This window comes from Pieris napi, chromosome 16 (assembly GCF_905475465.1).
Source record: "Pieris napi chromosome 16, ilPieNapi1.2, whole genome shotgun sequence".
Lineage (NCBI taxonomy): Eukaryota > Metazoa > Arthropoda > Insecta > Lepidoptera > Pieridae > Pieris > Pieris napi.
Window position 1 is genome coordinate 452,341 of NC_062249.1, and position 15,924 is coordinate 468,264.

At 34.8% G+C, this 15,924-nt stretch overlaps 1 protein-coding gene across 2 annotated transcripts in view; it reads left to right on the top strand.

The window, feature by feature from the left end:
* The first annotated feature begins 3,140 nt into the window (after positions 1–3,140).
* Positions 3,141–15,924, top strand: part of LOC125057171 (netrin-B-like) — a 131,529-nt gene continuing 118,745 nt past the window's right edge. For both annotated transcript variants that reach the window (XM_047660678.1, XM_047660679.1), the window contains exon 1: positions 3,141–4,204. In XM_047660678.1, coding sequence (XP_047516634.1) covers positions 3,199–4,204 — 1,006 coding nt within the window. In that variant the 5' untranslated portion in view covers positions 3,141–3,198. The remainder of the gene's footprint in view (positions 4,205–15,924) is intronic.

Consider the following 15,924-nt stretch of genomic DNA (forward strand, 5'->3'; position numbering starts at 1 on the left):
AATCAACTTCTGCACTTTGCACTTTGCACAATATTGATACTAATAATAGTCTTTATTTGAATTAGAATTTCAAAGAACTGCACAATCAGCTATGTCAAATTGCCATGCAAAATGTCGAATAATTAATAATTCCGGGCCATAGAGGCACTGTTACTTTTAAAATATTACCACCCCATGTGTTATTACTGTAATTTTTCATCAGTCAAATCCACCTCCATGAAACATGTTTTTATGAAAAAGACGCAAATTAGGATAAATAACTAAAGCTTAGTCTACATCACAATCGTAACGTTAAGGGAAAGCCAGATGGATAACGTCCCTTTCACGGTAAAAGCTTTGGAACACATCTAACCCCATACGATAAGAACGGTAAAAACTAAAAGGCACACGAGGGTGGCATTGTTTCGTGCATTTGCGTAATGACAAGTCCAACGAGGAATGTAACATTTTCTAATTTGGTTTTTGCGGTCGTTGACATCTCAAATAAGACATCATTCTGCGTTTGCCTAAAGCTTCTTTAGCGAAATAGTTGTATATAAATGTGAAAAACAACCAGAGTGCCCAACTCATTGGGGCGTTACATTGTTCGTGATATGTACATAAATAATTATGTTATAAGATTTTTTTAGAAGGAGGCAAACAGGTAGGAAGCTCATCTGATGTTATGTAATACCGCCGCCCATGGACACTCACATAGCCAGAAGGCTCGCAAGTGCGTTGCCGGCCTTTTAAGAATTGGTTCTTTGTAATTTCTGTAGTACAATTACATGCATCCGTTACAGGTTCATGATTATTTATGAAATTTTGTAAAATTACCATCATAATTGATCGAATGAAAAGCTTAAAGCTCTCATTCGGTTTACTACATTATCCATAATGTACTCTATGTGTACGTGTAACTCGTTAGAGCCAAATTGTACCAATTTTATTAACCTACCATTATATAGACTCTCAGTATGGTACTATGTTACTAAGGATTTCACCAAATAAGCTTAGCTGCAGAACGAGTCGCCGAGGAACAATATGAAATAAAGCGCGTATTCCCTGATAGGCAATTAACCAGGCCGCAATAATCCAACCCAACTTGCCGTGGGCTAATGTTAGGGATACCTCTAATTACCAAAATACGCTGTATTTGACGTAGGTACCGCCCGGGGTATGTACGTGAACATGGGCTTGTAATGGGAAAGTATTGGTATTATAATTCGAAGGATTTTTTTTGGATAACTTGTAACATATAAACTATATTAAGTCAACATTTTCCTTGAGTCTGATACAATTGAAATTGCAGTTTCTCTATGGATAGTAATGAATAAAATATTGGTCATCGCTAATCTATGTTTGACACCTTTGTTTGGAAAAAAATACGCCTTGTGCGTCAACGACCAATCACGTTCCGTGTGGCTTGATCCCTTGGCGTTGCGAAGAGATGTGGGGTCTCTAATGCCTGCAGCTGAGTTTCATTATCGGACGTCAAGGCAAAATACAAAATACCATCCGTATCACCTCGACGACCGTCGTTCCACAAATGAGCGTTTTCTAAGGCAGTTTTTGCCGCGCACCACCACTACGTGAAACCAACTGCCCACTGAAGTATTTCCGAACCAATTCGACTTAGGGTCTTTCAAGAAAAGAGCGTACCAATTCTTGAAAGGCCGGCAACACACTTGCGAGCCTTCTGGCAATGTGAGTGTCCATGGGCGGCGGTATCACTTAACATCGGGTGAGCCTCCTGTCCGTTTGCCCCCTGTGCTATATAAAAAACTTGGCTGTATGTTACTTACTCGAGTTTCATATGTAAGGCGAAGAAAAATGGAATGGAATTATAATTTTGTTAAAAAGCGAACAACAATCGTGTTTAATTAAAGAGAACCGAACAATGTTGATAGTATATACTGTTAGCACTATTAATTATTAATATTTAATTTATGACCGTTTATTCCACTAAATCCGTACGAGTTTGAAACTGTAGTTTTATAACCTCAAAGTGTCCGACAAGAAACAAAATGGACGCAGAAATGATAATTACATGACAAGCTATAAACAGCAACGACGCAAAATCATTTACGTCTTAGGATTTTTACCATCTTCAATAGGAATGTCACATTAACTGAGGGAAGGAAATAGTTAAATAGCGATATATCATATTAAAGCGACGTCTGGGAATAGGGGAAGATGTGGTTACTAAATCTAACTTTACATAATATGTGCTTTAAGTGTGTGTATAAAGTTTTGAATAAGGCTAGACTTTTTAACAGCACTACTGGACAAGAACACACATTTTATTTTAACCGGAGGGTTAGTTTCGGATAAGGTTTTGGTCCGTAACAGAAACCTAAGTCTTTTGTGACCTGGACTAGAATTTTGTCTTAGTGGACTTTGTTTTGTGGCTTCTGGCGTTGACTTCAACCTATCTCCCACTAAATTCGAGTGTATTCATAATATTCAATAATCACCATGGTCCATGGAGTATAGAGGTACCATAGACACGGGATCATTAGTACAATCCCAGACGAGCCACTCGACTAAGGCTCGCTCTACATTGTGTAATTCATTTATACTCTATGCTTTTTGTCTGCACTGGAGGGTTGGCCCTTTTTGCACGACAGTTTAACTTTTATTCAGAAATTACATCTGCTTGCTCTGTTTTGATTAATGCTGTTTTGTTTTTATACAATAGGATTTCTTTTTGTTGTGGTGTTTATTTACTACGATTTAAGTATTTCATTAAATCGATTTGTACGCTGCTTGAAGCTGTTTCATTTTACAAAAATCAATTTGAAACATTTAATAATATGAAAATAAATTAATGAACCTAAGTCTCGGCAGTAATGGAAATTTAAGTACCTATTCCTAGAGTTAAGCTAAAGCTAAAACTTTCCTTCAAATCAAAGTTGTGTAAATGGTCCGTAAAACTCAATTTATCTACGTAACACTTTATTGGCGAAAGTCAATGTTATTTGATTGCATAGCATTGTTTTCAATTTAAACTTTGTTATTGTTGCCGTATCTAATATCATCAATTCTCACTCACCGATAAAAGAAAAAAGTTTCTTTAACAAAGTCGCGACTTGCGAGCGTACGCTGCCGTAAGCTCGAACAGTCGAAAGCTCCCGCCCCGCGTTTAGTCTGCCGGCGGCCTTCGACCGGCGTGCACGTTGGGTCGTTAGTTATCGCGAGTGAGTGTAGTGAGTGAGCATGTTCGTCCGCGTCGTGGCCATCCTCGCCACCGCGGCTTTGGCTCTGTCCGCTGCGCCCCCCGACCCCTGTTACGAAGACGGTCGACCAAGACGCTGCATACCGGATTTTGTTAATGCAGCTTTTGGAAACCCGGTATTAGCATCTTCTATCTGTGGAAAGCGCGGGCCTGAGCGTCTTTGCGATCCACCTGGAGATCAGAACCCAGAAAACGCGTGTCGAGTTTGCGATGCTGCTAGGTCAGATAGACGGCATCCACCGGCTCATTTAACTGATTTGAACAACCCTCACGACGTGACCTGCTGGCGATCTGCGGCACTGTCACCGGCATCCTATGATTCGCCACCCGATAACGTTTCTTTGACTCTTTCTTTGGGAAAGAAATATGAACTTACTTACGTCAGTCTTCAGTTTTGTCCCAAAGCTGCGAGACCTGACTCAGTGGCGATTTATAAAAGCGCGGATTACGGGATAACTTGGCAGCCCTTCCAGTTCTACTCGAGTCAGTGTAGAAGGGTATATGGACGGCCCAATAAGGCGACAGTAACCTCGGCAAATGAGCAGGAAGCTAGATGCTCAGATTCTCATAGATTAGGCGAGAATTCTGGTGCAGCTAGATTGGCATTTAGTACTCTGGAGGGTCGTCCGAGCGCTGCCAACTTCGATGTATCACCGGTGTTACAAGACTGGGTGACGGCTACTGATGTCAGAGTCGTTTTCAATAGATTACACATGGTCAATGAGGGCGATGAGGTAGACAACAAGAAGCAGGCGGCGGCGGGTACGCAGCATTACGCAGTTTCGGATTTCGCGGTCGGTGGACGGTGTAAATGTAACGGGCATGCATCCCGATGTATTCCTACAAAGGGCGAGGATGGACAGACGATGCAGCTGGCCTGTGACTGCAAGCATAACACGGCAGGACGGGACTGCGAGCGATGTAAGCCCTTCCATTTCGATCGGCCCTGGGGACGCGCTACGGCGAGAGATGCTAACGAATGCAAAGGTTTGTAATTTCTTTGAAAAAAAATATTGTAAATAAAAGTAGTGGCCTTTTTCGCATTAAATTAATTTTTAGACAGCTTTATTTTTATTGGTAATTTCGTTTATGGCTTATAAAATCTTAGTTAACGTGAGCGATAAAATATGGAATTTGCTGTCGTAATTATCTACGTGCAAGTTTACTTAACAACTGTATAGATTAAAATGTTATTCAAGAAGAAATGTTTTATAGAACTTGCTGTTCTTGAATGAAGAATGATTCATTTGTGTTTTGGTCATTCAAATATACGTATTAATTTATTCGAATCATTAAAAAAATTGATTAAGAAATAATTGTATTATCATTGTTGGTAATAAAATTTTATAGGCTCATAAGTCTCGATAACTCGTATGAGATTTAATGATAAATAAATATTTGCGTTATCATTAAATAAAATATGATTGTATGAACGGATGTTTTAATGACGAGTATAATGGTTCCCTCATAAAACTCACTATAATGGTTGTAACAAAGCCGTAGTTAGGATTGAGTTTAAATTAGCTTCAGTAAAGTATGGAGCTAACAATCGTTATTTATGGTGATTAGGTAAAGTGAAATTGTGTGGTACGCGAGAGATAATTTAAAAATCTAATCATATGCTTCTGCTGTTATGTTGCCGGCTTATGTTGATCGCGTCTCGTAATTCTATGAACCTTATTAACTAGCTATTACGATTTCACCTATATTTGTTTAGTATCTAGTTATCGCGTAAAACAAAAATTCAATTGAAATTAATGAAAATTAAAAGATTTAAGTATAGGAGGCTAGCACAGGCTGTCAGATTGAGTATGATATATTTAAAACATACAAATATATAGTATTTACAGTATTCTTAACCAACAAAGTATTAATAATAATATATAAAAATTAATTATATTTAAATACAACATGTTTTAATCACAGATTATAACCTTAAGAATCACGTCAGTAAAAGGAACATGCAGAAAATTTTCTAGTAACTTATTTCATTTTAAGCAACAGGAAGAAAGGAAGTGTATATCAGTTACTAGATAAAATTCTCTTATTTTTATATGTTTAATTATTTTATTAATTTCTTTTTAAATAGAATTCCTTATTTTCGTTTCTATCTTTCAAACTAATTCAGTGACGTTTCAAAGACGTCTTAAGAACCGAAACCGACAAATGACCGAATGAAATCAGATTTGTAAACTAGGTTTACGAGACGTTTACTATATTCAGCTTCTCGTTTGAATACAAAATCTAAACGGTCTTTTAAGGCTGCACGCCTACGAATAGACCGCCGTTTTAGATGTTCGGAGCCCACACAGACACCGTATACTAAACATCACTTTGTATCTGCCCTTTATGGAAAAACCTTGGGAGATGGTATGCAAAATGTTTAATAATAAGTATTGCCTTGTTTATCTAAGAAAATAGTAATTTATTAACATGAAGTCATGAAACTACGTTCGACTTCAAGAAGAGATCCTACTAATTCCTAAAAGGCCGGCAACGCACTGGCATAGAGTGTCCATGAGCGGCGGTATTACTTCTGCAGATGAGCCTCCTGCCCGTATGCTTTACAAAACAAAATGTGTGAGTGTCTCCTAATGTTTACTATATTTTATTATGGTTTGATTGAATATAGGTAGTTTAATTTAATTTACACAATAATTATTATATATAGATTTTCCATGGCATCAAACTTGAGCTGTAAGCCAGGACCCAGGCTTTTAAAACAACTTTTCAACCGCTTGCTAAGCAAAGCAAAAAATAATTTAGTAACCCATGATTACAAAAACTCAAGTCGAAGCGTATTCAAAATCTAATCTTAAAGCTCAAAGTTGTGACATAAACTTACGTGCGGTACCTACTCAAAATAAAAATTGCCTGTATTCGATTACTACATAATCAGGATTACATTAAATCCATGATAATATGTTTAACAGTGAGGGTCTCCTCCAAATTCTTCCACTTGTCATTCTCTCCTTTTCCTTTTCTTAATAAAATAGTTATGGTAATAATAATCATTATGCTTATAAGATTTCAAATGTAATCAAATAGAAGATGAGCTATTAAAAGCATCTTATCAACCACCATTAACTTAATTGTACCAAAAGATAAGTTGGGCTTTTTATCTAAACGAATTATACTATAACAATGTGCGCCCACGCACGATATGATTTGTGGCGCGAGTTTGTCTATTATCTTTAATTTTTTAATGTTTTATACGGGCGAGATTCGAGCAATTACTGTTTAATGTATTAGAAACAGTATTTCAATAAACAATGATTTATTCAAATGGAACCCTTTGACAACCGAAATGGTGACGCGTCCGTTTAAAGTTAAGTCAAAATTACCTTGTGGGGTAAAACAGCTGTAGCTTTACCTCAGAGGACTATTTCTTAACCCGTTGGAATAAATCACACGGTGATTTGATCTGGTGAGATAGAAGTGAAGTTTACGAGTTTTTAGCGTCCAAACGCGCTGTTAGACAGGACAATAGAGCGCGTAGATCCCTCATATCAGAATCCTCAGTTTCAATAATACAAGAACGAATATTTTAGTAGTCAAATCTTAATTAAGAAATGCATTTTTTAACCATAAGCTTTTTCTACAAACATAAATATTACTTTGATATAGAATGCTAAGGAATCAGCTTTTTTAGCATTGTATATATATGTTTATGTATGTGTGTATGAGCAGTATTGGCTTAGTGGCTTCATGCATGCGACTCTCATGCCGGTCGTAGGTTCGATCCCCGGCTGTGCACCAATGGACTTTCTGTCGATATGTTCATTTTGACATTAGCTGGAACGGTGAAGAAAAACAGTTAGAGGAAACCGGATTGCCTTAGTCAACAGCGGTTGTCAGGCACAGGAGGCTGATCACCTACTTGCCTATTAGTTTAAAACTGAGTCGTAAAAGACACGTAGATAAACATAACTACATGTAAAGTAATTTTTGTTGTATTTGAAAAACTTTTAACCGAAAGATTTTCCTAATTAGTATCCGAAACATGAGCCAGTTACATTTCTTCAAACATGAGACATTTAATGATTTTATTACAAAAATCACGTTATTCAAATCAAGATGTCTGATTTATTACGCTTACTTAAGTATCAGGCCATGCAGACCAACACCGCTCTATATAATGAAAAACTTATGAAACGATGCTTTAACGTGTGACCTGAAGATTTATTTTATTGGAGTTATGCGTTTTTGTACTATTTTGGAGGTTTTAACTAAATGCTTACGTGTAAGTGCTTAATTTATATCGTGGTAGTTTTATAGCTTTTGTGTATTTAAGCTCGTGGCATCTCAAAATGGTTTCTTAAACCTATTCGATCTCATTTATTCGTTAAAAATTTAAGCCTTAATTAGGTATGTGTCACTTTCATTTACTTTCAAAGGACATTAGAGTGATAAGGACAACAAGATTTGGCCTTTATAGAAGGTTTTTATTTTAAAGCATTTGCCTAGTGACTTTAGCGTACGACTCTTATACCTGAGGGCTAAGTTTCGACACCCGGCTGTGCACCAATGGACTTTCTTCCTATGTGCGCATTTAAAATTCGCTCGAACGGTGAAGGAAAAGATCGTGAGGAAACCGGTGCATTAGACGCAAAAAGTCGACGGCGTGTGTCAAGTACAAAGACATCATACTTGCCTATTAGATTAACAAATGATCATGAAACAAATTCAGAAATTCGAGACCCATAAGGTTGTACCGCCACTGATTTTTTCTTAAAAGGTTTTTTATAAGAAAGGCTATTGGCATGCTTAAAATAGGTCTCTATTGAATTCTATTTTTTTTTTAATTTTGGGTAGTTATAGATAATCTAGAACTTTGATATTTACAGCTAACCATTTCTTGTTACTAATTTGAAACCTTTCGCATGCGTCCGGAGTCTGTATTCAAAGCTTTGGCCAAACGCGAATTCTGACGTCGTGGTGAAGGCGGTTCCATCTTGTTTTTCGAGTATTTCAGAAGCATTAAGCTTTTTTGTTAAGTTTTAAACTGAAATAAGAATATGTTGAGTCATCGCAAAGAATTCACTTAACAACATGAATGGCTAACGATAAATCCATCACCTATCAGTAGAAAGCTGTTTTAAACATTTGGTTTCTTTTAAATTTCATTTCAAGTTTTGTATAAACTTTTATTTATTGTAAGTATTGGTAACTTTTGTTTGTATCATTAAATAGTATTTATATAGATTTTTTTTTTCAAATAACTCGCATCTTAAAATTATTGAGCAATGGTAGCCTAGTGGCTTCAGCCTATAACTCTCATTCCTGAGGTCGTAGATTCGATCTCCGGCTGTGCATTACTGGACTTTTTTTCTATGTGGGCACTTAGCATTCGCTCGAACGGCGAACGAAACCATCGTGAAGAAACCGGCTTGCCTTGGACCCAAAAAGTCGACGGTGTGTGACACAGGAGGCTGATCATATACTGCTTTCTTTAATTACCAAACTCGCATCTAAAAATTAATTGTGGATTAGGGTAATAATAATTTTCTTATATCAAATTATATTTTAATGTAGTTTTAGTTAGTAACGATTCGATCTTAGTTGCTGTTGTTAGGATTGGTTAGAAAGCAAAACAAAAAGACTCCCATAAAGGGGGGAAAACATACCAACGTATTAAGATATGCGTAATATCTCCGTAGTATTCAAGCGCTGGCAAACTCAAAGTTTGAGTTTGAGTTTGAGTATACAACTTCTTTACACACTGAAATCTGTTCATCTCAATATAATAAGTCTCAATATAAAACAAGTAAAACTTCTTGCTTGCTTCTTTTTTCATTAATCTGATTTAAAAAAAAAATAATTACAAAAATACAATTTAACAAATGGTCAAAAAGAAGGAAGTTACGTATTCATAAAATTCGCTTTTTCAGTGCAGTGAGTCCATATGGCAATAATTCACACCTAGGTAGGAAAAGGATGTCTTTTTTGCGAACCATATGTTATCCGTCCCTGGACTATTATGTCGTTGCTCGACAAAAACATTGGCCGGTTTTTTCCCCACATTTTTTTCTTTTTCCTTTGTCTCCTCCGCAAATATTTGGAGAAGCTTGATAAGTTCGTTATTGTGTGGTTTGATAAGGGAGGTGAATCGGTGTGGGATTTTTGGGACTAGGTGGTTTGGGAGCTAAATTTGTTTCTAAGTGCATCATAATAGTTTAGATACAAATCTTTAAACTTTTATTTACTTAGTATAGTTTTGAAAAATTTGACTGGGTAACGCTTACGTCCTGGGTTTAATTTTTGTTTGACAAAAACAGACCTGGAAATATGCCTGCTCCAGGCCCCATTGGGGCCTATAGTTCTTCAAACATCAGCATCTTTAAGTGCAGGGATAGTTTGATTTATTATGGCAACACTTCAATAGACTCAAATAATATCAAATAGTAATCTGTGGCGGTCTCACAGTTGTTGAAAGGCATTCGAAATATTAAGTTATTTATTGTATTAAATTAGCGTTTCTATCTAATAAAGAGACGCGTAGTTCTCGCGTAAAAATTAAAAAGAAACCAATCCTAGTAAAAATGATAAAGCAGTATTTAAACGTCTTCCCTAGTATTGCTAACTGATACTAGTGATATGTCGTATAATCAGCAGGTTGTTTGTCTAGGATCGTAGCTGATTACGCGTTCCGGTCAAACCCATGTAATTGCATTATATCCCTGGCACTGATTTCGAACTGTGTACAGATGATATTACAAACTGTTTGAACCATGGTTAAACACATTGTAATTTTGTATTAAAATATTTAGTAGCTAATTCAGTTAAGCCAAAAATTCATCGAAATAATTGGTTAAGCCCTTAATAGACAATACTTCAATACAGTTAGGTAATAGTGACACCATTTCCATCCATCAATTTCATTAACATCTTTTCTGTTGACGTTCATAAGTGTACTTGTTTACCTATATGAATAAAGTTGAGTTGCGTACGAGTTGAATTAAGATTTTTGCCTCCTGTGGTGGTTTAATTTTTTTTATCTTTAGTTTAAATTGTTTAAACAATTTTTATTATTTATATATATACAGGTTAGGTTGAGATTTCTAAAATAATAAATATGTAAATTGAATATGTTTTCTATTCGCTATTTATATTAATTTATTTAGTGAATGTCACTTCCACACACACCCCTTCGAGAAAAGAGCGTGAATATTTAAATAAAATAAATAAATATATTGTTAAAATTGTTAAGCTAAATTTGCGACAACAAAACATTAAAAATTATTCAAAGTGTTGTGAATTGGTCATTTATTGACCATTAGCAAATTAATTAATATAAGAAATTAATTAGCAGTTAAAAAGGACTTTATACGGGCGATATATTATATATAAATTTTGCGCAGACGAAAGCGCATGATAGCCTTACAGTACAACGTTATTAATATTAAATTTAACAACCGGTGGGTTGTACAGATAAAAGGATTTAATAAGTTTATGAAGTGAAATTATCTCGAGTAATAAAACTTGTCCCGGATAATTAACGGTCTCGCCGTGTGCGGTTATCATTTACATTTATTTGTCAAATGATTTATTTTAATGCCATTGTTTTGTTATTGTGTTAGGCTAGACTCCTGAGGTCGTTCATTCCTCAGCTGTGCTACTCCAATACATTTTTCTAAGGACGAAACGAACACTTGCATACATGAGATTCATAATTGCATTCATATAATAGAAACCACGGCCCAGCAGGATCAAAAAATCGATATCAATCGAATCGATATAATGAAATCGCAATATAGCCTCTAAGTAATAGAAAATAAATACTAACAGACAAATTCATAAAATGACGGAAACATCCGACCTTAATCCAGTTTAATTAAAACCTTATTAACTAAGTATGTAGTTTAGTAGGTTTAGGTTAATTGTCAACGTCAAACATACAGGTCGACAGATATATCACTCGGTCGGGAATATGTGTATGAATTATGTACGAAGGTCTACCCTTACTTACTTACTTTATAAACGTACGGAAACATAAAAAATAATGTCGTCTTACCTGGAACAGAGTCATAAAGCGCCATTCCAAATAATTCACCATCGTATTGTGACAATAACAATAGACAGATATACAAAAATGTCGCGGTGGGCGGTGAGACAATTATTACGCAGAAATGTGAACCTTATAATATTAAGTTATGACTTCCGAAGGGCCGAATTAAGGACCACTCAAAATAATTGTGTTATCCTGTTGACAACTCGGTTTTTATTTTTTCCATTTAATAATAATTGCCGTTACAAGTGTATCTTTCATTTGAATATTGTTATACATATTTACTTGAAAACAGTTTTGCTACAAAACAAATTTTAATTACAAATAGTTGATTTAATATAAATCTGAATTCTTCAATGTTCTGGCCATTTCTTCTTATCTTTTTGCGATTATAATATCTTTACAAATATTTTGTAACAAATAAGTTCGTAAAATACTGGACCGAATGTATCTTTCACCTAAAATTATCTTATCCTAGACTTACAAAGGCTATATTTAATAACGAAGAAGCTAAAAATTAATGACTGAAGTGACTCTAGTACATTACATTGTTCCTACTATATAAAAGCTAGGATTAGGCTCCATAAGGAGCTATACCAATGCGTAATCATATAAAACGCTAATATTAACGCTACGCTACGCCACGCGCTGAGTGATATGCCATACTAATATTTTGGCAAGTCACAAGACGTTGTCAAACTCAAGTATTACGATTGTTGTTTTAATCCGTGTTGTATATTAAAGTCAGTTTTACAATAAAAACCGGACTAAATGAGAGAAATATGGAAATCGTTATGTTAAGACGTGTTTTTGTCTGAAGTAGAGCACTATTAATAAAAAAGGTGTTTATTTTTCTCGCCGCGACGCAGGAAGCAATGAATGCGATAGCATAAGGGTGCTTGTACACCGACGGCGTAAAATAGAGAATCAATCTGTATATATGTATTAGTTAAACAATTTAAGAAATCAAGACTGATTTAATTAATTATAGAATATAAAAATAGTAAATATAGCTCTCGCTATGATTGTCTTAAAGCCATGCGACATGTCGCCCATGACATCCCGTAAACGTCACTGTGTGACGTTGACATGTCTGTCATTATAGAACAGAGTAAAAGTTATTAAAATTGCTTTATGAAGTATCCGATTAGGAGTTTTTTGTACAAGTTTATATTAGAAATGTGTTGTTTTAGCATTTTAATAATTTACATCAGTAAGTATTTGTAATATATATAGAAAATAATGTTTCAATGAAATACATAAATGATCCACAAATTCTAGGAACCGAAGTTTCGATAATGATGGAATTCGATAGCAAAATCTAAAATGGAAGCAATAGACAATTAAGTGTGATTATTTATTTGATACTCATTTGTCATGGACTTCCTTTAAGTGTATAGTAATTGACAGATGGTGTAATAAAGTTATCTCCGGACCGTATATCACTCAGGGATTCAAATTTATTCCTTGGCCCGAAATTTAATACAATATTTTAATTTTACTTTTAAGGGAAGCGAGCTCCGTCTCAAGAAAATGTAAATTAGCTTATTATAAAGTTCATTCACCTACACTTTTGCAATATTGCAAGTCGTATCTCGCATACGAGTAAGTGTAGCCTAATTAGAGGGGTTAACAGAACTAGTTACGTTTACACGTCTTTTTAAAAGCTTGCGAGGGTTGTCACGTTAAAAATAAAAATACAATTTCAACTCTTTTAAACGTAGGGTTGCCGGATAGAAAAGTAAAATGATTTTTCCAGGACATTATCATTTCTTTTGATGAAGATAATAGAAATTGAAAATTCCTTCACTAATTAATTCCAGGATGTTATGAAGAATATTAAATGATTTATACAGTCTAAATTTTTAAACCTGATGCGAAAACGATTACTTTTTTGATTATTTATCTATAAAAGTTTGCCAACGCTCGGCACACCGATACATTGGTACAAAAAAATAAAGAAACAATGTTTAATGTTACAGACACTTATTGGCAAACATAACATACACGAAGATAATAAAGAAATTAAAAACAATTAAATTTTAAAAACTAAACGAAAATCGATCAAAGTGTGAGGGCAGCAACTATGGCTTTAAATCTCTTAGGGCTTACTTATTCAGTTTCATGGGAAATAATTGCATTATTAAAGTGTTTATGATATATTTTACGTATAAAATTTAAGGCAACCCTAGAAAGTTGACTCGTGGAGAGTGTAAACAGTTCATAAAGTGACATTTGTTTCAAAACAGCTCGCGTCGAATATCAGCAGTAAATCTGTCGCTATTAGCCGACTCACTTTTTGTGGTATAACCACAAGCATATTTGTTTATTTTAAACATATTAATGTGAACACAGGAACTAGACTGTTATATATGAATGACCAAATGTTTATACACGCTACTATTTAAAGGTGAGAAAAAGCTATTATATCATCTTTGAATGTGCAATGTAAGTTGGATCACGTAGTAATGAGTATGATTCGAGCATTTTTCACCTGTTGGACCAATCACAATGAAACAATATCGTTTCATCTTTTGTTCTATACTCGTCTGTGTCTCGTGCTCTCTTCTCTCTTCCAACAGTTTGAATATAGTCCTGTTTGATATGGCTACGGATTTTTTTGGGTAGGGAAAAAAATTAAGTAATGGAAAGTAAAGGACGTCGTATGCAGGAAAACATCGTAAAAAGTCCGCCATGCCTTAAATCTAAAAAGTCCACAGCATGTATCAGGCGGATCTATCATGAAACAGTTACAGAAATCTGAGGCCCAGACCTAAAAGGTTGCAGCGCCACTGATTTTTTTCTGAGGCGTAGTCTGGGTCTATTAGGAGTCACCATTAGATTACCAAACATTTCTGGGTGATTTATTATATTTTGCAATTAAAATAGTATATTTTTAGACTGTTAAAATTTAATATTTCCACAACGATGTTGAATATCCTGCCCGCTGCCATTAAAGCTTGTCGCTCGTTTATATTACAATTTATATGTTTAGTAATGTGATATTTGACTGTTTAAGAAGCTGTTGAAGAAATGCGATGGGTATTAGATGTGTATTTGATATTTCTAGGTCCCGTTTTAGAATGGCATAAGGCATTTACGAATGGAGTTTATTTAGTTAAAATTCCATGTTTTTTTAGATTTTTGCGACTGGCAGCAATTAGATCATCTGCCTTATAACTCCAACCTGGATCCAATCGAAAGTTTTGATTTAGGCGGTGAAAAATTGCATTTCGGTACGGAGGAGGTACCTAGAGTTGTAAAATATCGGAAGAAAAACCAAGATTATATTTACAGTTATAAATAATTATTTAAAAAAAATATTTCAAATCAATATTTGATTGCAGTTTCAACGTAATGTAAACAAGTCCTCGTACTATTTTTATAATCTCATTAAAGGCGAAAATGTGTCAGTTCCGCGCTCAGTTTATTTTGATCGAACTGGCGAGCATTGTGATCGATAGTACTATTAACGGCTATTTTTATAACACAATAAAATATCTCTTTCGAATCAGGCCCTGGGCTTATTCTGTGGGTGTAGCGATATTAAAACGTATTATAAGATTGGTGTGAGGTTTTAATGAGACCAGAGTATGTTCCACAAGATTTTGGACATTAGTACAAAAATATAGGTAATTATTAGATAAAGTATGGTTAAACCGATTAGAATGAGTAGAATTTGTTGAAACTCTTTGTTCGAAATAGAAATCCCATTGATATAAATATTTCTATTTGAGTAATTTTAGGGTAAACGCATTAATTTTGTAAATTGTAAAGACTTTATTGACAAGATGGCCGCCCCCAACAGCTGTCAGAAGCAAATTCGCGCACTTTTCCTTTGTCCCACAACTGCGGTACAGTCTAATCCGAATAATTTGATGTATGAATAGAGTTAATTACGACATTTATTTATTGTATCCGTTTCATTGCAACTCACCCCAGTTTTTATTAGCTAAACCCCGAAACTTTATGTTGGGGGATGGGTGATTTACGTCCCTTCCGTACGAGATCGTGCGTGGAAAAAATATTAACTCCAAGGCTCTATTGAAAAGTTGAAAACGGAATTTAAATTCCCAACATTGTACGTGCCTTGTTACGGTAAATTTTAATAAAAAATTTAGAATAATTAAAGATGAAAATAAACAAAATGAAAACGTTATTCTCGCCAATAATTATAATGTGATTGGAGTTGGTATTAATAATATAACTATTTATTTAAGCAAACAATCATAAGTCCATATGTAGAGTTACGTATACACATAGCGCTGAAGTAATATAAAAAAATGTGTACGATAAAGATTTCTTTCTTCTCAAAATTTTTAAATTCATCTCTTGTTGATGAAACCCCTGTAATTCAAATTAAATTTACTCTAGTATTGTCAACCTAATCAATAGTCAGTATTTATTAATAAATGAGTTTTAAAAAGTTGATATAACCAGAATCGGTAGAATAAATCGAACGATTTAAGGCAAAGTGTCTCGTAATTTGCCTGACGGTGCCCGTTTATCAAGGCATTAATTTTATTTAATAAATCAGTTTGGCGGGAACGCCATTAGTCAAAGTGGGATTGCTTGAAGCAATATGGCAGGAACGATGATGGATGATAGCTGTTTATGTTAGATTAATACATTTAGTGCTTTTTCAATTAAAAAGCGTATCTGCTTAATGGGTTGAAGCTAAACCCAGTTACGTGTGGGC